A 24311-nucleotide genomic window follows, 5' to 3' on the forward strand; every position below is an offset into this window, starting at 1 on the left:
TCTACACCATCTATCTTTCCTGGTGGCCACGCAAATTCTTGCTGCTTGTACCTTTGGGGCGTGATGACCTCACTTAAACTTCTGTCTACGACGCTCTCAGCATCCCGAATGCTCCTGAGAGAGTCCAACTGCAGCTCCAGTCACTCAATGTAGTCAGTCAGGATCTACCGCTAACACTGATCCAACAGGTATAGTATGGAGAGACACTGGAAGTTACCTTAATCCCCCGAAGGAGGAATATGCGAGTGCACCAAGACTAAAGAGGAAAGTGAAAGATCTTATCTTATTTAACAACTGCTCAGCCTCCACATCAAAGCCTCTTAAGAGAAAGCCTCCGCTCTTACACTTAAGCACACCACTTTGACCTCAACAACAGCCACTCTCACAATATACTTTTGGTTCCTTCATAAGGTGCAGATACACAAGAAAAATTCAATCATGGCCAACTGAGATCACAGTTGCTTTTTCAGGCTTAGCGAACTGGATCTTTTTCACTTTGGGGAGTTCTGGCTGAAGTCACTCATATAAGGAGCAGGATATATTCCTGTGAAGAGGCTAATTGAGTTAGAGTGGTTAAGGAGAAGCAGAAGGGATGTGCTTTTGCAATGTATGCATGAACTAGATTAGGCTTCAGAATTTGATTCTTTCTGCAGAGGGTCATTAACCTTTGGAACAAGTTGTCATCTCCCACAGTGAGTGCCCCTTACTGCATAAAATGGTCTTTTGATTGCCTACAGGGACAGAAAAGAATTACACTTGATGAAAGGGAAAGGAAGGCCCCTTGATGCTCATCTGTACTCTGAAGATGTGGGAAAGGAATGATCATCCAATTTATCTTGCTATCAATTTAATTTGTTCATATGTTTATATCTTCCCCATGTAACCATGTCTCTTCATGAAGATATAAAACGTTGTTGAGTCTCTCTGAGGCCTTACAGAAACCAGATAAAAGTTGTTAAATCCAACCAGCAACCATTAATCAATGGCACCTACAACTTCCCAAGCTGTGATTTACAATGTGCACTGAATGCCATATAACCAGGTAGAAATTGTTTGAATGAGATGGGATAGGTCCACTCATAATATACTCTCAGTGTTTTTTTTGAATAACACACCGGGATCCTGGGTGCATATAACGTTGGATATTTGCTTTGTTTATCTGATAGCCCTTTTTTCTTTAAGGTTTTCAAACAGTCATAGAGTTGTTCAGCACAGAAATGGGCCCTTTGGTCCACCATGTCAATGCCAACCTTTTTACTCATTTACACTAATCCTATTTGCCTTCATTAAGTCTGTATCCTCCTATGCCTTGTCAATTCAAGTGCCTGTCTGAATGTCTCTTAAATGCAGCGACTGTATTTGATTTCACCACCTCCTCTGACAGCAAGTTCCAAATATTACACTCTCCGTGTAAAAAAAACTTTCCCCTCAAATCCCCTTTAAAACTCCTTTTTCTCACCTTAAACTTATGCCCTCTTGTTTTTGATACCCCTACCACGGGAAAAGATTCTGACTATCTGCCCCATCTGTGCCTCTTATAATTTTATATACCGCTATCAGATCACTTCTCAGCCTCTTTCGCTTCAGAGAAAGCAAGTCCAGCCTATCCAAAGCTCCTGTGTTTTTCTTCAAGCAATCACTTTATTGTGCTGTTGTGGGATGTAGGGTGAGGTGGGAATGGGGGAAATTGGTTGCAATTTGCTCCTGAGAGTTTTGTTGGGTTCTAGGTTGTTGGCAGGACTCAAAGGTCCAAAATAGTTTAGACAGGGAAGTAGAGTTTAAGAGTCAGCAGATGCATCCTGAGGCATTGTGCATTAATCTATCACTATTTCAGACCTCAGTTTACATATTAATTATATGCTTTGCTGAAAGAGACTTGATGCTCTTGTTTATGCTTCACTCTACGGGCTGCTACACATTGGAACCATCAGCTGCAAATTGATTTCAAGAATATGAATGGCTCTTTCTCTCTGAGTAAGGGTTACTGCAAAAGAATGCTTTGATATTGCCAGATCTTTCCAAAGCAGTTCATGGAGATGTGCTACATGAGTGAGGCTGTGACACATTTAAAATCTTTGCTCCCACTTTCCAGATCCTTCCCTATCTTCCTTGTGCAAGGAAATGATGGATGCTACGTTTGCAAAGGCTAGTTCCTTCAACATTTTCATTACGGCCATGAATAAAGCTTTAACTGTTGGAAAGGTATGCAGATGACTGAGATTTGGGCATCAGGATCTTCCAATGAATTCTTAAACTCCGGGGAATCATTGGTAAGTGAACCTTTGATTTCTCTACTTTCTCACCACTGACTCACATCCACCTTCCCTTCCACTCTCTCAAGCTCAAATGAGCCACCTTTATGCTTGAAATAGATAATGTTGTGCTAGGATAGCTAATGTTGTGTCTTTGTTTGAGAAGAGAAGCAGGGATAAGCCAGGAAACTACAGGATGGTGAGACTAACATCAGTGGTGGGGAAGTTATTGGAAGGGATTCTGAGGGAAAGGATTTATTTGCATATGGAAAGGCAAGGACTGATTGGGGTAGTTAGCATGGTTGTATGTGGGAAATTGTGTCTCACGAATTTGATTGAGTTTTTTGAAGAGGTGACTAAGAAGATTGATGAGGGCAGAGTGGTAGATGTTGTCTACATGGACTTTATCAAGGCCTTTGGAAAAGTCCCACTGTTATTGGACAAATCATGAGCGGTGATGTGTCAGCTTACAGGAGCGAAACAGGACACCTGGTTGAGTGGTGCTGCAACAACAACTTCTTGCTTAATGTTAGTAAAATTAAAAGGTTGACTGTTGACTACAGGAAGGGGAAGGAAGGTGAACATGTTCCAGTCTACATTGGGGACTGGCAGTGGAGAGAGTCACCAGCTTTAAATTCCTGGGCATTAACATATCGGATGACCTCTCCTGGTCCCAGCAGATAGATAGGTTCATTCTTTCCTTTGGAGGTTAAGGATGTTCAGCTTGTCACTGAACACTCCAACATACTTCTGCAGATGTACTGTTGAAAATATCCTGATGAGCTGCATTATGGTCTGGTACAGCAATTCAAATGTGCAGGAACATGAGGAGCTGCAGAGAGTAGTGGACTCAACCCAATACATCATGAGCACATTCAGCCCCCCAATTGGTAGTACCTTCAGGACGCACTGCCTCAAGAAGGCAACGTCCATCGTCAAAGATCCTCACCACCTGGGCCATGCCATCTACTCACAGCTACCATTGGGCAGGAGGTACAGAAGCCTGAAGTTCCACACCACCAGGTTCAAGAACAGCTACTTCCCTTCAACCATTTGGTTCTTGAACCAACCGGCAAAACCCCAAATCACTACAGTTTAGCAACACTATGACCACTTTGATCACTTCACACTAAAATGAACTTTGTTTTTTTGTTCTAATTGTGTTCTCTCTTGTAAAAATTGTGTATAAATTTATGTTTAATTTACATTTTTCCTATGAATGCTGCTTATATGATGCTATGTACCTCTGATGCTGCTGCAAGTAAGGTTTTCATAGCACCTGTGCATATATATACTTGTGCATATGACAATAACCTCGACTTTGACATGGTAGGCTGGTCCGGAAGGTTAGAACATATAGGATCTAGAATGAGTTCGCAAATTGGATACAAAATTGACTTGGTGGTAGGAGGCAGAGGGTGATAATGGAGGATTGTTTTTTCACATTGCAAGCCTGTTACCAGTGGTGTGCTGCAGGGATTGGTGCTGGGTCCTCATATATATTAACAATTTGAATGAGAATATAGGTGACATGTTCAGTAAGTGGCTCTTCTTCATTAGGAGTTTGAGAAGATTTGGTATGTCACCAAAGACTCTTGCAAATATCTATAGATGTACAGTGGAGAGCATTCTGACTGGTTGCATCACAGCCTGGTATGGAGGCTGCAATGCACAGGATTGCAAAACACTGCAGAAGGTTGTAGACTCAGCCAGCTCCATCACGGGCACAACTCGCACCACCATTGAGGACATCTTCAAGAGGCAGTGCCTCAAGAAGGCGTATCCATCATTAAGGACCCTCACCATCCGGCTCGCTTCTCATTGTTACCATCAGGAAGGAGGTACAGGAGCCTGAAGACCTCAACAATTCAGGAACAGTTTCTTCCCCTCCGTCGTCAGATTTCTGAATGGTCCGTTATCCCATGAACACTACCTCATTGTTCCTTTTTTTTTGCACTATTTATTTATTTTGTAATTTATAGTTTTTTATGTCTTTGCACTGTACTGCTGCTGCAAAACAACAAATTTCACGTCATATAAGACTGATAATAAATATGATTCTGAAAGTTTGCAGATGACACCAAAATTGGTGGTACAGTAGACAAGCAAAGAAGCTTGCCTACATTTTTTAGGAGATTATACATATTTTCTGAAGCCTTTGCAAATTTTGATTATGATGTACTTGCGAGGTTACAACAGGATATAGATCAGTTGGGAAAGTGGACAAGGGAATGGCTGATTGAATTTAACTCAGACAAGTGTGATGATGCATTTTGGGAAGTTAACCCAGGGCAGGGCATACACAGTGAACGGCAGGGTCCTGGGGAATGTTGTTGAATAAAGAGACTAGGGGTACAAGTTCATAGTTCCCTGAAGATGGGATAAAGGTAGATAGGGTGGTGAGGAAAGCATATAGCATGCTTGCCTTCATCGACCGAGGCATTGAGTTTCATAGTTGGGACGCATGTTGCAGTTGTGCAAAAGGTTGGTTAGGCTGCACTTGGAATATTGTGTGCAGTTCTGACCACCAAAGTATAGGAAAGATGAAATTAAGCTAGAAAGGGTGCAGAAAAGATTCACAAGGATGTTACCTGTATTGGAGGGCTTGAGATATCAGGACAGATTGGATAGTCTCGTCTGTTTTCTCTGGAGTGAACGAGGCTGAGCGGTGACATGATAGAGGGATCTAAAATTATGAGAGGCATTGATGTTAGGTAGGGATATCTAAAACTATTGGGCACAAGTTTAAGGTGAGAGGGAGGACCTTTGAAGGAGATCTGAGGGATAAACACAAAGAGTAGTTGGTACAGGTGGCCTCTGCGTTATGACTGTCCAGGGAACCTTACAGAATTCACCCTTACAGAATTCACATGAGCCAAAAATTTGATATACGGAATAAAATTCACTCTTGCAGAAATTATGTTGAAAATGAATAGATATAATTTTCTTTTTCATCTTGCACTTCTTGACACATGTGCAGATGATGCAGTTTCGCATTAGGGAAAATTGCAAACCATTTTCTAGGAATTCAACCCCCCACACCCCCCCATGAAACAGGGGTCTTCCTATATCTGGAATGAGCTGCCAGAGAGGGTGATGGAGGTGGGAAGAGTAACAACATTTAAGAGGCATTTTGACAGGTACTTGACTGAGCAAGGAACAGAAGGATATGGATTTAATGCAGGCAAATGAGACTAGTATGGATAGGCATGCTGGTTGGCATGGATGTGTTGGGCTGAAGGGCCTGTTTCTATGCTGAACAATTCTATGACTCTAAATGGAATTGAATCCTTCATAACCACCAAGACCACTAATTTCCACCTTCTTAATGTTCCTAAACCTTGCCTCTCCTTCAGTCTCCCAATGATGAGTTCAAACCTTCATTGTATTGTGACTTACGGCTAAGATCACTTTCAGTCTCAAATTACCCTTCAACATAAGCTCCAATATCTAAACTCTGATCCTTGCTCCTCATTCCCTAACACAATACATTTAAAATCTTTGCTCCTAATGATACATTCCTCCAGGGCTTTCCCTAACTTCTTTCTACAATCTAATCAAGCTGAAAGGTCCTTCCAAACCTCCCAGTCTTCTTTTTACACCCTTCATCCTAACATTGATGGTAGTGCATTCAGCAGCCTTAGCTCTATTCTTTAACATCCCTTTCTGTAGCACTCAACCTCTCTTCATCTTTGAAAAACTCCTGAAGACTCACCTCTGACCACACCTTTCGTGATTCCTGCAAAACTCCTCCTTTCTGTTTGGTGTCCATTCTTCTTGCACTTCTGCATAAGGTACCTCAGAACATTTTCTAATATTAAAGTTGATTAATAAATGTTTGGCTTTATTGTTCTAAAACCTTGTGGGACGGAAATCTGTGCCGCCTTCTGCAAATGGCTTGGTCCCTGGCAAATTAACAATGAATGTGGATAGACTTTACAATTGTAACCAACAGGCCAGGAGAAAAAATATCATTACTGGCCATTCAATAGGCTCTATTAAAACGCAAACAATGATTGAACTGTATTAAAATATGGTATGACAAAACAAATCAAACACCAGATGCAACGTTAAATATATGCCTCATGGCTATACAATTAATTTACCATTCCAAAAACAACTATTTGGTTTTGAACATCTGATATTTTGCAATATTAGTATTTTGAACATTTTTACTATGATAGCACAGTAGAATACTTTCCAAGGTGTTTAAAATGTGCAACAAATATGATGAGAATCAATGCACTTGCAAGCAAGGGCCAGGATAGAGACCATCATGTTTTCTTGCGTTATACTGTAGATGCTCCTTGGTTTAATGGACTTGCAGGATGCATCTTGGCAGCAGTTATTTTCAAAACTGTATTTCCTTGATTACAGGCAGCCACTTTAAAATTGTGATGATAGAGATCTACTTGACTGTGTGATCACAGAACCATGAAATATAGACAGATGGAAAATAGTACAACAGAACAAATAGAATTCACAGTTCTCTTAGTTCTTTTTTGTGTTATTTTAAATATTTTTAAAAATACCACAACTCAAAAGTGGAAATAAGCTTTTTGTTCTGGAATGCTTAAAATGTCTGAGGATTCTGACCCAGCAAATTCTGTCTAATTCAAGGTATTTTTGATGTTTAAAAAGGAACAAAAGCAATATGAAGTACACAAAGAAATCAGTGAACTGTCATGTTGGATCATCTGATACTCATCAGCTGTTGTTATATTTGTTAGGTTAACACCTGTATTGCACCTCTGCATACATTAACTTGTGCATATTACAATAAACTCGACTTTGACTTTCTCTTTGACCTAGGGTTGAAGGGCAGGTATTTCATGACTGAATCTGGTGATAAAATCTGCTTGAGCATTAAGTCACTGTGCAACACCGTGGTTCTATTATTACACCGATTAATTAACTCTTTTAATGCTCATTTGAGGCTTTATACATGACTGTGTTTGGCTGCCTTCTCATATACCTGTTCACTTTTCAAAATTTTTACTCACAAAATGAAACATACTACTGACTTCTGTGCACTGGCTTTTATTTCATTATTAAAGAGAGCGCTGAAAATGTTGTAATCTTCTATTAAAACAGAATTAGGTATAAGGGGGCACATGACCTCAAGGGCACATAGTAAGAATGAAATTTTTATTTTGGTCAGAAATAATGAGGCCAGAAGATCAATGATGTTGTTACCACAACATTTGCATGATTGTTATTTTCAGCAAGGTCTAATATCACTGGGGGAACATGTGAACTTAATATGACCACTGACAACCTGAATATATATATATATATATATATATATATGAAATATAATGAGAAAGTTATTCTAATAAATTTGCCATAATAATTCTGCAAAAGGAGCATACATATGCTTCATGAGAAATATTGGCAATATTCCACAAGGATAGAGATAGTTCTGAAATCGAACTGTGCTTAGAATTGAAAACAGATAGTTCGATTCCCAACTGCATTATAATTGTGGAACAGAACCTCAGCATTGAAATGAGGGCAATAAATCATGAAGTTCATCTGTTGCCATTTAATTCTTTTAATTAAGCCACATCCTTGTAACTCTTTCCCATCTGACCATTATTCCACATTTATATTTCTTTAACAATGTTACAACAATGCCACAGTATCATCCTAGTCGATATAATGAACACTGTTCTTTGTTTAGTGACCCAAATAGAATTTTCTGGAGTTATGAAGAATGACTTTCATTCTTACAGACATAATGTACCTGTGCAGAGTGCAGACCTATGGCACCTCTCATTGTACGATTTGAAACATACACATTGATAGCAAAAATAGTTTGTATAAACATAGCCTGGGATCTTTCTTACAAAAGGTGTGTGTGTGTGTGTGTGTGTGTGTGTGTGTGTGTGTTTGTTGTACGGGGAGAGTGAGGTGCCACAATATACTTGACTGAAATGGAAAGTTAAAGTTAGCCTTTGGATCACAGCTCAAGATTTATTTTCAAGAACCACCAGATCTAAGCAAAAGCATTTTGTACAGTTTGGCAGTACAATTCAGCTTCCACTTATCAGTTATGCAGAAGCCTGTAAAAGAGATATTACTTTGAGGAATTACAGATGGTACCTTTAATCATATCTTATTGCTGATCATCTCAGCTGTTTTATCACATGGTGCTCAAAGAACAGCATATCCTGTTGAAATCAGTATATTTATGTGGAATGGAAGCAAACACTGGAAGCCACTAATTAAAAGAAAACCAGTGTCTATGCTGGGATATTGTGAATTATCAATTGTTCTAATGGCACAAATAATAACTCAACTGCCCACTGACAAGATAATTGATGGGAATGAGGTTTAAAATGCTAATTAAACACAGTGAGCAATTATTTCCTGGAGCAGTAATTTGCATAACTTATGACAGAATTACTATTATAATGATTCTATCAACTGACATTATGCAATTTCTTAGAAAATGTAAATGGACAAATAATCATGTTCTCTGCCAAGAGTTTCATTTCGGCAGTGGTTTGGTAGGCAGACAACAACTGTGCACTTCAACCTATTAAACATATATTACTCCATTTTCTGCACATTGTTTAATTCACTATCTGTAACCACAGACCTCTACATTCTTTTGAGTAAGGGCAACCACCAAAAATTAAAAACAAAGTCATTTTGAGTACTCTTTGAAGCAATAATAACTTGTCTTTCATGGTTTAAAATTGCTATTTTGCATGCTTATTTAGTACCTCATCTCAAGAAATGTTGTCCTTGCAATACTTCTGGAACACATTTTAAGAATTAAACTCCATATTGTGACTGGCACTTCACAATTCTGTAATGCCTTAGTATATTTACTCAATGTTTTTTTTTGAATTGTGCCATCCATTTGCTTGTACTATCAGCTAATTTTCAGTACCAGAAGGTTGATTGCCAGTAATTAACATTTATCACAGTGCTAAAAGGCAACTTAAATGTGAAACAACAAGATATAACTTACTGTGATGAATTTAATTCACACCTACTATCTAAACACAGACCCTTTACCCCATTCAATAAAATGAGACAGGAGCAGAGACAGTGATTTTGTTTTCATCAAGCTGTAAGTGGAGAAGGCCTACTTGGAAAACATCTGCACATTGCCTAATCAGAACCAACGATTTTTTGTTGCAAGTTATCCATCTGTGATCTTGGCTCAGTTTTTATCTCACTATTAGTATAGCCTGACCTGCCGGGCATGTCCCGTAGCCCTGCAATTAGCAACACATAACAAAGAAGCATAATCATCCTCTTACTGCCTAATTAAAACATCTGACGATTTCACCTCTCACAGATACTTCTTTTGGACTATTCATCTCTCCTCCCACCTTCTCTGCAGCTGAAAATTACGTTTTCTTTTTATCTTTCTTCTCCAGTTCTGATGAAGGATTTTCGACCTGAAACATGAGCTCTGTTTCTCTTTCTACAGATGCTACCTGTGTATTTCCAGCATATTCAGTTCAGATGTCACTGAACAATGTCTCTGCTCCTTGCATGAATCTGATTCATTTTTTGCATAAAATATCACAGCAGTAACTATCAGCCTCAGTCATACGTTGCCACTGTCAGCATGGTATTGCAGGATGGCCTGTATATGTTTTTTCAAACACAGAGCAGATCTTGCTCCTAACACTTGGACAATGACCAGGATATTTCTAACTTGGCTTCCAGCACAGCCACCATCCTAGTTAGCAGAGGCATCTGTCCTCCCAGCATTGGCTGCCACTACTTTCAAAGTGTTCTGCAAGGGGGCAGTATGAACTTGCTTAGGCTTCCCAAATCTCAGGCTTGGGAAACCTGTTTGCTGACTCTGGCCCAAACTGAACTGTTGCAAGCTCAGCAGCGCCATTCAAATGAATGGGCGGGAGGTAAAGAGTTTACTTTAATATTTATTTAAATGCTTTCAATGTTTTAAATTCCTTTCAATGTGTGAATGTGTTTTTTTTAGTTTTAAATATAAACAATATTATTTTCTAATGTCCCATGTATTACTGAACATCAAAGATATCCACAAATATTCAATGGCCCCAATCATGCTGATAGCTTTGACAGCCTTTGAGATGGGATGGTTGGGGCCTCATAGAGTCCTAGAGTTATACAGTACAGAAATGGGCTTTTCGGTCCAAATCTTCCATGCTAACTGTGATTCCCACATACACTAATCCCATTTCCCTGAATTAGGCCCATATGCCCCTCCTCCTTTCCTCTCCAAGTACCTGTCCAAATGCCTTTTAAACACTGTAATTGTATCTGCCACTACCACTTCCTCTGGCAGCTTATTCCATATAACCACTGCCCTCTGTGTGAAAAACTTGTACCTCAGATCCCCTTTAAATTTCACCCCTCTCACCTTAAAAGCTATTGCCACTTTGGCTTTCAGAACCATTGTGTGAGGGCAGCAGGCTGCTGAGACTGATAGACTCTGTGCGCATTGGGCCATGTTAAAATGCGGATAGCAGAAGAATGACCGAGAACCATGCTGAAACATACATGCTGGCACGGGGCCAGGAAGCAGCAATTTGGGAACAAGAGAACATCTGCCCCCATTACATTATTGATTTGATCAAATACAATACTTCATGTCTGTCTTTATTATTGATCTCTTGATGTTATGCATGATTATTAATTCATTGAAAATATCCTGAAAACTCCTTTCAGGCTTCAAGAAGGAGAACAAAATAGCAACTTTCACAATTCAGAAAGACTCAAAATGCTTCATGATCAATGAATTATTTGTGAGATGAGATTGTCATAGGTAAATTAAATCTAAATATTGTTTATTTCATTACTGGCATTGTTCAGCTGCTAGGTAATGGTGTGAGATATTTTTAGAATATCAATCTTATTTTTATCCAACAATTATGAAAACTGTTAGCGAATAAACAGATTGGACATACTCAAGATGAGGCAGATCATTCTAGCTTCAAAATCCAATTCACCACCCCTTAACAACTATAGATTTGACAAGGCACAGGTCCTGTGCTCAAACACCTGAAGCATTTAAAACGAGCCAGGATCATCAGCTGAATCCCCAGTGGAATATCACAAAACTTGGTCATTTTGAAAATGACTTTGTGAATCACACATCTTAAATGTCAAATGCAGAAAAACTGCTTTCATGTAATAATATTTACATAAAGCACTTACATTCTTCTGTTTTCAAAAGAAGTGTGAGGATTGGTGCAGGAACAAGTGAGTTAATTTTTTTGTTCAAAATAAATCACTACAATCACCAGATAGTTGCCCAAGGCTCCACGACATCATTGACTTGTTCATAAAAGCAATCAAAAAGATGCCTCTCACACTCACCAGACCAAAGTCTTCTGCCAACCTGTTCTCGCTGAACCACATGTAATCCAACATTAAAGATTCATGGCAAGAACCTGGAAAACACGGACCCCTTAGTGTTCTCTTGGGAACCACCTCTCACCGAAGGCAAATATTGATGATGAAATTCAGCATTGCCAACAATGCTCCAACACAGCCTTTGGTCAATTGAAGAAAACAGTATTTGAAGATTGAGATGTCAGAACTGGCAAAAAAAGCTCATGATCTACTGAGCAGCAGTGATCCCCACCTTCCGATATACTTCTGAGACCCGAACAACCGACAGCAGTCTTCCTCAAGGCACTGGAAGAATACCATTGATGTTGTCTCCATAAAATCCTCCAAATTTTTTTTACAAGTGTAAGCGAACCAATGTCGGTGTCTTCTCCTCGATCAATATCCAAGCACTGAAGTCCTTGTTACTCTCAGTCAGCTTTGGCCACGTCATTCCAATGCCTGATGCCAGACTCCTGAAACACACACTCCATTCCTTGCTCTCTCCTGGAAGGAGATTACTTGGCAGACAGAGAAAAAGATTCAAGGATATGCTCAAAATTTCCTTTGAGAAATACAATATTCCCACTGACTCCTGGGAAGCTCCGATCCTTGACTGCTCAAAGTGGAGAAGGTGCTTTGGGATGGTATTGAGAACCCCAAGGCCACATGTTAGAAGCACACAGACACAGTGTAGAAGTAAGCAGCAGAAGAGTGCACCACCTCAGAAACTATCCACCTGTCCACCCTGTTAGCCAACTCCTACACCATTAGTGGAAGAGTCTGTGGCTGATGCTTTGGCCCCATCAGCCACGACAAAACATACAAAACCCAAGTGGAAGCAAATCATCCTCAATCCCAAGAGACTGTCTAAGAGAAAAGTCGAAGGTACAGCCACACATTCAGTGAAGAATGTACAGTGAAGAAAATGGAAAATGGTTAAAAGTTGTCTGCAAAATACCTTTAGATCTTTAAAATTTATTAGTAATAGATCTATAGTGATGCAAATAGGTAATTGATGATATTAGAGTTCAATAATATACATTGACATGCTCATAACTGTTACAAATAATATTTATTAGAAAATGCAATTCATTAAATCTTTCCCCTCGATGGAAATGGATAACTATTGACATGGAAGGCTTCCACAAGACAGCAATTTAATTCAAGAAACACCCTGTTCTCTTGGTGGTCATTGTATTGCTAAGTCATAAAATCTTACTCAACACTTATTCACATAATGAACTTAAATATTTAATAAACATTCAAAGAGAATCTTTTTTGTTCCAGTTATTGTAATTCTGGAACTAAGCAATGCTGAACCAATTTGACTGACCAATCTGACTGATCAGATGTATAATATTCTAATGGAATTATTCTGCACTTCACTTGGTAACAAGAGTAAGCTTCTATCAGCAATGAACTCTACAACTCCTGGCACCATTGAAATACATTAGCAATTACAAAAGAACCTCACTGTATACATTTCTATAAGTGAACATACTCCTGCTGTGTATTTCCCTTGCCAACCAGTTATTCATAATCTCCACAGATGTTTAAAATTTAACTGAGTATTAAGGAAGGAAGCTGCAAGAAAATGTTTATCTTTCAACGGAAAATGTACTTTACAATATGTAAGAGGCAAATATTTTTATTTGCTTTCAATTTCCACTTTTCATTCCTCATTCCCGAAAGGCTTTCTCTCTCCCTTTTCCTTCTTTAGTTCTATAGGCACTGAACATTCTATAACACTTAAACTAAGTTGCTGATTTTAACTTAGGAATCTTGGCAATGAATGTTTGTAGACTCCATGCAAGAGCATGACAGACACATTCAAGAAGTACAAAGCTCATTGTAATAAATACAGGGAACCTTTGTTAGTTTTGTCATTCCCCATCACTTCAACGCTGTTGTACTTTTACAGACACTCATCTGAGATCATTCAACACTGTATAACCAGAACCAACTCTCTGGGGCAAGTTGAACATGGCTCATACTTGGAATTTAATTATGCAATTGATAAGCTCGTTATCAAAACCACCATATCACAAAATTTGATTATGAAGCTGTGTGTACCACTTACCCCTCCAACCTTTTCGAAATGTTCTCTATCTCTTCTGAAGTCTATAAGTTGTCCATTAAAAGACCACGAGAATTCAACATTCAATGAAGGGTCATGGGAAACTTGGCATGGTAAGATTGTACTTTCACCCACTGTGACATCCATATCCGAAGGTGGAATAGTAATTCTCGTTCGATCTGTTATTTACAAGAAGAAAGTCATTTTAAAAACTCATCCCAGAACTTACCAACTCTTATTAGAAGGCAAAGTGAAAGATTCTTCTTTCCCCAAACACAAAAAGACAGTCTTAATTGAATTGCTTACAATAGTGCGACTAATAAACAATGACTGAAGGCCCTCTGCAAGGCTGAGGCTGAATTCCAAATGACTCTTCCTCAAGGAGAGAAGCAAGGCCCTACCTACACTGTACAATAAAGTTCAAAAAATTGCAGCTAAGTTACCAAATGGGCAGACAAAATTCACAAACATTGATAGAGATAATACAAAATTCAATAGCTGACTTGCTTTTTGGGGGGTGGGACACAGCTCACATAGATGCTTTACAGACATTAAAGGATGTAGGTAGAATCTTTTACTTCAGTAACACTTCTTTATTTTCCATACTTGTCCCTTTGTGCCCTGCAGTTCAAAGCTCCAATCCAAGAACATGATTGGTGTGGTTTTTGAACTTTGCTACACAAGCAGGTAAGTCTGGGGTCTGAGATTGGCTGCAAGGATTGCAAGCCACAGGAGCAGCTGAGATGGGGACCAGAAGTTGCAGAGTGAGAGAGTGAGAGACAGTGAGATTGCAAGGGAGAGAACGATTGTGAGAAGAGACAGCGAAGGCTAGAAGAGACAGCGATAGAGAGAGACAGCGATAGAGAGAGAGAGACAGAGAGAGAGACAGAGACAGAGGGAGAGAGAGAGGGGGAGAGGGAGAGAGAGAGGGGGAGAGGGAGAGAGAGAGGGGGAGAGAGAGAGAGACAGAGAGAAAGGGGGAGAGAGAGACAGAGAGAGTGAGCATCAGATAGACAGACAGATAAAAAGAGACCCTGGGAACAGAAACAGGTCAGACAATTCTGTCTATTAGAATACAGTCCTGACATTGTCATAGATCTGACATTGCAGACTCCGCAGTTCCCACATGATTGCAGTTTTAGCAAGGCCTTAGAGGTTAGACTAATAATGGCAAATTATTCCGCAGACAATTATGGATTCAACTGTTTTAAATAGTTTCACTTTCCCCATACACCCAACCTCACTGTTCCCTAATAGCCTATTTCTAACATTCTATTGCCTGTCTATTGGTACATGGATAGGGTTGTTTTCAGCAGTCTATAACCCCTGGTCTGACCAATTATTCTTGTTAAACCTATTTTCTTAATTGTTGTCTTTCGCTCTTTTATCAGTTTTTTGCAACGTTAACCTTTCATATTCACTGACTCCTCTTATTTTCCATAACTAACACAAACACCCACACATCAGTACCTTCACTCAAAGGTCTCTGAAATTCACATCTTCCTTAAACATTGATCGAACTAATCCCTTTTCATTAACACCTTTCTCTTACAGAACTTGTAGTCAAATTGAATGTTTCTCTTACCTCAACAAATCTCTTCCAGAATGTGTCATTGTGAAAATTATCCAGGCCTCGTTTTGCCTTCTACATCTGTTTTGATGCTTTTATCTTCTGCACCAGATCTTTTGAAATGTCCTGTTATGTTCTCCCCTCTACCATAATGAGCAGGACCATAGGTTTGCCCATCCTATTTTCAATTCTGTGTTTTTCATGCATCCTTCACTAATAATATGCTCCTTGTCCTTATAGTAATGGTACTACAGCACTCCCGTGATCTGAAACATATTTTCATGTTTTTTGCAAGTGTCCCCAATTGAACTAAGAACAGACCAGGGAAGGCAAGACCAGGTACAAAGCATTAAGCTGCCTTATTTCACAGGAAGCAATCATATAGAATATTGGTTCTAATCATATTTACATAATTTAATCAATACCACTTGTTTTCACAAAATTGAACGAATTGAACTGTATGATCGGTTTGTAAGGCAAGCTTTTCACTGTACCTTGGTACAAGTGACAATAATAAACCAATACCAATACCAAAGAAATGAACACATTAATGGATCATCTGATCATCCATGAACTAACCTCCAGCATGTGAAATTTCTTTAAGTGATCAACGCTTTCATAGATTTTAATCTAAAAACTATGATTCAGGCCATCCATGGTTACAAATGCCCAATTTATGGGCACCCCTGCATACAAATGAACTGCCATATTGTTATTAAATTGAAAAGTCTGATGGGTTCCTACCTACGTTCCTTCCTACGAATGTTCCTTCCTACGAATGGCAAAATTAGTTTCTTCTCCTCTCTCTCTCTCTCTCTCTCTCTCTCTCCATTTTCAGGAATTGTTCTATCTTACAATCTTATATGCTTTTTATATCACTCAATACAATACTGTGGAAGTATGGTTACCATATCAAGTGATTTTTGTGTATTTTACGACTTATGGACAAGAGCAACTGATGGTCTTTAAAATTGGAATCCATTTGTTACCTGAAAGAGCCTGTATAGATAAGACCATAAGATACAGGAGCAGAATGAGACTGTTCAGCCCATTGAGTCTGCTCTGCCATTCAATCATGGCTGATTTTTTTAAACCTATTCTCCCGCCTTCTCCAAATAACCCTTAATCCTTTTACCAATCAAGAGCCCATCAATCTCTGCCTCAAATACACACAATGACTTGGCCTCCATAGCCCTCTGTGGACAATAATAAACTAATTCCAGTTCCATTAATTGACTATTTCCTCATGTCTTATTGTTTTCTAATATCATCCTACTTTCCCCTTGTTTTACAATCCAATAACATGTTTATTTTATATTCTAAATTATGACGATGCTTCAATTCTCCAAGTCCTAAGGTGTCTCCTTAACCTGAAGATGTATCCAGTATTGTAATTTTTGGACTCCTTTTCCTAAGGGCCACAAATTTTACGCCATTTTCTTGTGTAAGCCCAGATACTGATTGCTAGCAACAGAGAGAAAGGTCACAGAAGAATCCATTCATATGCATGCACTTTCTTCACTTTCTGGCAAAGGACATCAAGCTATGGTCAGGAGCAAGAACCAGTAAGTTTTTCCCCTGCCCAGTCCAGGAATGTTGCTAACAATTCTGTTGAATCTGTTGTTGTTTCAATAAAGATCAGTTAATTTATCTCAGTGGAATAATTGAACCTTAGTCAGTATTGTGCTATGTGATGCAATTACATGGAAAACTATTGGGAGAGTTGACCATAAATGTTATTAAATGATTTATCTTTAGTACTTATCAGGTATAGGAATGATTATTTTGACCCTGATACAGCTATTAATGCATATCTTCCCTAAACTAATTTGCATTCTCCCAGAGGGTGCTATTAAGCAGTTTTTCAATAGTGAGTGAAAAACTGATGAGAGCAATTCAATAATCTGAGTTTAACAAAATGAAGAGTGTTTAGTGCCGAAACCAATTGAGGGCAATGGAGTGTAGGGTTTCAAGAAGAAACCAACCTTGGTAATCAAATATTATTAAATTTGTAATGTCCTGTACTGTGGAGCAAGTCATAACATTAATCAGAAAATTAAGAAATGAAACTGTGTCACCCATAGTAGAAAGATTTGCAGTCTGTGCACAGATTCAAATAGGAGATGATTTAATTATTCAGAAAATTGTGACTTGAAGTCATCATGTTTTCTATTTTCTACACAGTTTCAGAACCAATCCTAAATATCTAATCAGAGGTCCATTTAAACATTCAATTCTGATGTGTGCTTTTATCTTTTGTCAATTATTATTTTAATTGAACATTGATGAGCCTGTTTCATTTGATACTTAGCAAATCATCCTATTAAAGAAATCTGCTCACATAGACAAATGCCAGAAAGGCCAAAATAACGTCAAACAGCATTGATTCTATTTGTATTGATAAAAGTAATGGATTTTCTGAAAATTATTGTGGCATTTGAAGAAATGTAGGTTTGGACATTACATGAAAAAGTTAAGTTCTATGAACGAGTGGAACATTCCTATCTGTATTGGATCATTGAATCATTTAATATGTGTGGCATAAGAAATACCCAGGGTGGCTTCTGCATGCTAGAGCATTCTACTTTACAGTCTGGTAAGAAAATTGATCATTTTAAATGAATTTCTTTTGGAGACACTTCTTAGCAGTTTTAAATTTACATTTCCTTCCACTCACTCAGTTTCCCAAGCAAGGCACTGTTTCCAGACAGACAGAAATTACAGATGTGTTAACAATCTTTTACAATGGCCAAGGTCTTAAATGAATATTTATCATCTGTATTTACTGTGGAGAAGGTCATGGAAGAGAATTCAGGGAAGAGAATAGTGATGTCTTGAAACATATTCACATTACAAAAGAGTTGCTGGAGGTCCTAAAGCATATAAAGGTGGATAAATCCCTGGGGCCTGACCAAGTGTATCCTAAGACATTGTGGGAAGCTAGAGAAGAAATTTCAGAGGCTCTGGCAGAGATATTTGTATCTTCCTTAGGCATGGGTGAGGTACCATATGATTCCAGCATGGCTTATGTTGTGCCTTCATTCAAGAAAGGCTGGAAGGCCAAGCCAAGAAACGACAGGCCAGCAAGCCTAACATCAGCAGTGGGAAAGTTACTGGAGGGAGTTCTGAGGGACAGAATCTACCACCATTTCGAAAGGCAAGGACTGATCAGGGATAGTCAGCGTGGCTTTGTGGGTATGAAATTGCCTCTCATGAATTTGATCAGGTTTTTTGAAAAGGTGACTAAGAGGATTGACAAGGGCAGGGTGGTAGACGTGGTCTACATGGACTTCAGCCAGGCCTTTGACAAGGTCCCACATGGTAGGCTGGTCCAGATGGTTAGATCACATGGGATCCAGGTGGAGCTTCCCAATTGGATACAAAATTGCCTTGGAGTCAGAGGGTGGTCATGGAGAGTTGTTTTTCCAGATTGGACGCTTGTTACCATTGCTGTGCCGCAGGGATCAGTACTGGGTCCACTGTTGTTTGTCATCTATATTAAGGATTTGGATAAGAATGCAGTTGGTGTGGTTCATAAGCTTGCAGATGATACCAAAATTGATGGTATTGTGGACAGTGAGAAGGTTATCTAAGATTACAATAGGACCTAGATCAACTGAGAAAGTGGGCTAAGGAATGGCAGATGGAATTTAACTCAGCTAAGTGCGAAGTGTTACATTTTGGCAAGTTAAACCAGGGCAAGACGGCCACAGTAAATAGCAAAGACCTGTAGAGTGTGTTAGAACAGAGAAACCAAGAGATACAATTACATAGTGACATAGGTAGACAGGGTGGCGAAGACCTGAACTCAGTTTTGCTCTTCTTGGATGTCACCTGACCTATCCTTATTTGTGAGTGATTGCTCTGTTCTGGTGCTGATGTCTCCACCCCCACAGTGATCTACACCACAACACTCATCTCCACTCAATCCCACCCCCATTACATGGCTTTTGCTCCCAAATCGGTTCTTTTTATTTCAGCTGGCTGCATGGCCATTCCTGGGTGCCCACTTTCCTCTATCCAGAGATGGGCAAGCCTCAACTAACTGGAATGAAATCTCCAAAGCAAGGTAATATCCCAATCTATTCAGTGAAGTGGAAGTACCCAGCAGAGAGAGTTCACTTTCGCAGTTTTCTGCCCCTTCTTGCCAATGACATATGCCTTGAAAGAGGCAAGGGTTCTTCTGCTGAAATTGCACTGTTTTGAACTTTTCAGGAAGGCCTTGAGAAGTCAAACCTGTGACCTAAGAGTCATGGTGAAACTGGATGGTTGTTAAATGACTGGATCTTCAATCCGAAAATCATACATCAGTTCCTAAAATCATTGAATTCAAAGTTGAACCTAGAAGGCTGTAATCTACTGAAAAAAAAAGATAATATGCAACTTTTACAAATTTGCTCACTATTAAACATCCTCTCTGGTAGTAGAAATTGTGGGGTTTTTTTTACGGCCTATGAGGTCTCTTCAGAAGAGTCACGGTTGTCAATTCACCCAAAAAGAATATCCAATGCAAAGCCCCCAAAATGTTACAAACATTTAACTCTCTTTTAATAAGCAGATTTCTATAACTCCTGTGGTTTCTCAGGGTACCATTTTTACATTAAACTCAGTACAGTTGATTAATGTAAGTGTTGGAATGTCTGAGATATTGAAACATATTTGCATAATATTCTTGAGGTGTCTTGATTCTTGAACACATATCTTAAAGGTAGAAATGAGGGAATATTTGAAGAGAACACAGATAGATGGTCAGAGACAAAATTGTTTGCATTTCTGGGTGGGTAAACAACAAAAGATTTATACTACAGTGCTTTGGGTGAGAACCAGCAATGAATGCCAAATTAATTCATGAAATGTTCATTTTAAAAATCATACATTCCCACATACTTCCTGTTGTGATATTTTTTGCCATACATCTATTCAACATTTCCTCTAACAAATTCCGATACTCACATTTAACTCTCTCATCTTGCAGCACTGCACAGTAATTGTACTTTTTGCTAATATATATTCTGTAATGCTCATGTTTAGCCTGCAATAGACATACCACAATGCTCCACACAGTGTTACTTCTCTGTTTCGAATTCATGCACATTTTACTACCCATAATTAATTTTAACTAAATATACAAATTTAAAGTGAAAGCTAAGTCTGTAGCTTCTGATTGGGAACTGAATTCTGCCTGCATATCGTTAGTTGACTTGCCCCCTGCTGGCAGATGCTCACTTGATGTGATTTTGATTCCATGTGAGCAACACCATGACCTAATTTTAGAAGATTAAAGTTTTTTGCATGTTTAAAACATGGTTATGTAATTGACTTTTTATTTTTTAAACAACTCAGAAACTAAAATTATAAGTAGTTTGTACTTCATTCTGAATAATTTGTGCCCTTGAGTCTATTTCTACTTGAATTTGGGTGATAGCTAGCAAAATGTATCTCACATAGCATTCTTATAGACAGCAGATATGAGAACCCATTTAGTCAACAGCAATGGAGACTAACACAATCCACTGTATAACCTACTGTTTTAGCAATCTCCCATACTACTCTGTAGTTTTCTGTAAATTTAAGTCTTAGGATGTGTTGAAATTTCTGCCTTTCCAGTGTCATTGGCAAATCTCTCAAATCATTTACCTGGAGGGAAAGTTTTATATATACACATGGTCAATGAGAGCTGAAAATGACAGCAACACAAACTTTACTTCTAAATGCCAATTTGAAGCAAGTAGGCACCTAAAATCTCACCAGTTGACTATATGGCAATATTCCACTGTTCTTGAATAATGAAAGTCAACTAAGCTAAAATAATCCATCTGTTTGTGATTGCTTTGGTCAGTGAACTATACCAAGTTCACTGTTTGTGCAAACATTCACAAAATTAGCTATAGCATGTGCAATTTACTGTTTAATTAAAATCACTGCTTGTAAAATGGTCTTCTGTCACATCCCAAGATGGAAATCCAAATACAGATAATTTATAGCTCCTACTCAGGAAAGGCGTTTGAAATGCTTAAAAACTGAAATAATAATACAGTATGTTTGAACAGTCTGGCAAAATAAAATTTTAAAAAGGAAAGACATTTTGAGTGCAGATCAATATTCAGGGAAGATTCTTTACCCATAATCTTAATTTGCCTTTTTTTCAGATGAACCTGTTGTATAAAACCAGCATAATAGGTGCAAAATCAGTTGTGTAGGATTCATTGTTTGAGCACAATGGGTGATTATTTCCTTATATCTTGGCATGGTGGTGGTAGTCATGGTGGGTGGTAGATCGCGAATGGGACAAGGCCTGTCAGTGCCTGTCAAACATGTGCAGAGTAGGCAAATCACTATGGTTATTTGTGTGCAAAGATGATTCAGTGCCAGTGCTGTCAAACTGAAGCTCAGTAATGTTGGTAATACAATGTGCAAATAGACAAGTGTGGGGATTTGGTGAGGGGAATGGGAGAACACAGGAAAGTAAAGTAAGTGAATCCTCGGACTATCTGCAGCATTTATCAGAAGGGAGGGTAGATTGAGGAGGACAATGTCATATGAGGTTCAGATTTGAGGATCCCTTTGATGGTAACAGCCCTATTGCTGGCCATGGATCCTGTCATGGCCAGCCTGTTGGGACTAGCTCCGAGGAGGTTCTGATGATGTCTGTCCCATGACAGTTTGCTGCCACTGGCATTAATTATGATTTACACTGTTAGCAAGAGAGACAATGCAATTTGTTTCTGTGACGTGCCTATAGTGGTTGAATAGCTGTGTGAAAGCAATGAACTATGTGTGTGAGGTTTGGAGTAAAGCTACTTATGCAAGGCTGTGATACAGCTTTTGACTATTAGATATGAATCCTGTTGCTGCTGGGTGAATAATGAAAATGTGCTGAATTGAGCAGAGTGAGAGGTTAATGGTGCAGATGGTGGGACATGGAATTGGAAGATACATTAAACTGGCCTTGGACCTTGACTCCTGGCATTCACATCCGCAGTTGTTCCTTCCCACTGCTCTTTCAGTGTGCTCCTGAATGTCACCTTGTCCATTGCAAATAGAGCACACCAGTTTGCTTTTTTTCCCCCTTCATTGTGGCCTCCAGCACAATAACCAAAAATTGAAGGGTCTACCCACCTTATGTTGTGCAAAGTCTTTTACCAAGTTGCAATCACCTGCAAAGTAACTTCCACCACCTGCTCCAGCTGCAATACATCTCCCACTGAAGGGGTGGTGCTGGCTGTTCAGAAAAGTCGACCCCATAACAGTGTTTTAAGAAACTAATAGCACAGTTAATAATTATCAGGCTGCAAGAACTTGGTGCACTGCCCACACTGAGTCAAATGGTTGCAAATAATTGTGATCCAGTTTAAACACCTTTCCTATTTTCCTTATTTAGAATGAACCGTTCTCTACAAAATGATAGCATCTTCCACTAATGTTAAAAGGTAAATCACACCAACTCATGAAGATTCACTGTAATGCCCCCTGTCCTGTCAGTCAGGCAATTCCAATGTTGCCTTTGCTTGTAGTGTACAATTCTAAGGATCTTGCAGAACAACTGGAGGACTGAGGATCTAAATTCTTGGCCGCAGACTGATTTTTCTTTTGTTTTCTGATCACTTTTTGCCTCAAGTTGGAAATTATAAATACTTGATTTGCTGCTTACCATGGATGCAAAATTGCACAGCAAAAATAATTAAAAGAAATTTCTCATTGATATGGTTATTATCCAGAATTTAAAACAAAAGGGGCATCAAATAATGTCTTTCATTCCTCAGTATATTCTAAATTTGCAAATCATCCATCAATTTGAAGCAAAGCAAACACAGAGCTAGGATACTTCTTGACAAGCAGCTCATCCCATGAATGAATTTGTGCTTAAGGGTGGCTGGATCAGACAATAGGTTGGAACAGGGGTGGGGGTGGGAGTGGGAGCGTGCAGGGTGACTACTGGGTCTATAGTTTGGGGGAAGGATCCACAGGTGACCATTTAAAAAATATAAATTTAAATAGTTATTTTGTCTGGCGACTGGTCACCTGGAACCAATGTGTGAAGTGCTCTTGAATAATAATAACTTTGCAGTAATATACTGTAGTGTCTCAAATAGAGGTGATTACTGATTCAAGTTTGGCATTGAGCTTCATTGGGAAATATTATGACAGCTGATAAAAGCCTGATCAAGGAAGAAGGACTCAGTTTTTAAAAAAATATTCATTCATTCAAGGGACACAGGCTTCGCAGGCTGAGCAATCAGTTACTTGATCATCCCTGGTGCTTTAGAGGAAGGGAGAGGGCAGAGAGATTGAAATGAAGACTTTTGGAGCCGAAAGTCTATGCAGCTGAAAGCACAGTCACCAATGGTGGGGTAACAAAAATAAGGGATATGCAATAGGGTGGAATAGGAGGAGCGCAGAGATCTCGGGGTGACATTGGAGTAAAAGGGGTTGCAGAAATAGAATGAGGCATGACTATGGATGGATTTGAAAACAAGAATGAAAATTTTGAAATCAAGGTATTGCCAAACCTGAAGCTAATATGGATCTATCTGAATATGGGTAATGAATGAATATTGTTTCTTTAACTTAGGATATCAATAGCAGAGTTTTGAATGATTTCAAGTTGACTGAGGGCACAAGCTGAGAGACCAACTCGGTGAGCATTGGAATCATCAAGTCCAAGGGAGCAATGAAGGATTCAGCAGCAGATAATCTGAGGAAGGGTGAGAGAAGGGCAATATTATGACAGGGATGGTCTTGGTAATGGAGGGAATTACAGAGTCACAGCCTCATTTGAGGATCAAACATACACATGAAAGTTGCAAGTAGCATGGCTGACTGCAAACTGGAGCCAAGGAGTGTCATAAATTCAGTGACTACAGAATGAGGTTGATGGTGAGTACTGAAGACCACAGCTTTACTTTATCTAATATTCAACTAAAAAAAAATATTTTTGCCTAATATAATTATCAAACATTCATCATTACAGTGGAGTGTTTGAGACGTGGTATGGAAGGAGAATTGGATGTTGTCAGCATTTATGTAGTACTTGACATTGTTTTTTATGAAAGATGCCACGAGGAGA

At 39.0% G+C, this 24311-nt stretch overlaps 1 protein-coding gene across 4 annotated transcripts in view; it reads right to left on the reverse strand.

The window, feature by feature from the left end:
* LOC127571688 (contactin-4-like) overlaps positions 1-24311 on the reverse strand; it is a 1728143-nt gene that overhangs the window by 243078 nt on the left and 1460754 nt on the right. For all 4 annotated transcript variants that reach the window (XM_052018293.1, XM_052018296.1, XM_052018294.1 and 1 more), the window contains one exon: positions 13678-13853. In XM_052018293.1, coding sequence (XP_051874253.1) covers positions 13678-13853 — 176 coding nt within the window. The remainder of the gene's footprint in view (positions 1-13677; positions 13854-24311) is intronic.

This window comes from Pristis pectinata, chromosome 6, assembly GCF_009764475.1.
Source record: "Pristis pectinata isolate sPriPec2 chromosome 6, sPriPec2.1.pri, whole genome shotgun sequence".
In the NCBI taxonomy this organism is placed as follows: Eukaryota; Metazoa; Chordata; class Chondrichthyes; order Rhinopristiformes; family Pristidae; genus Pristis; species Pristis pectinata.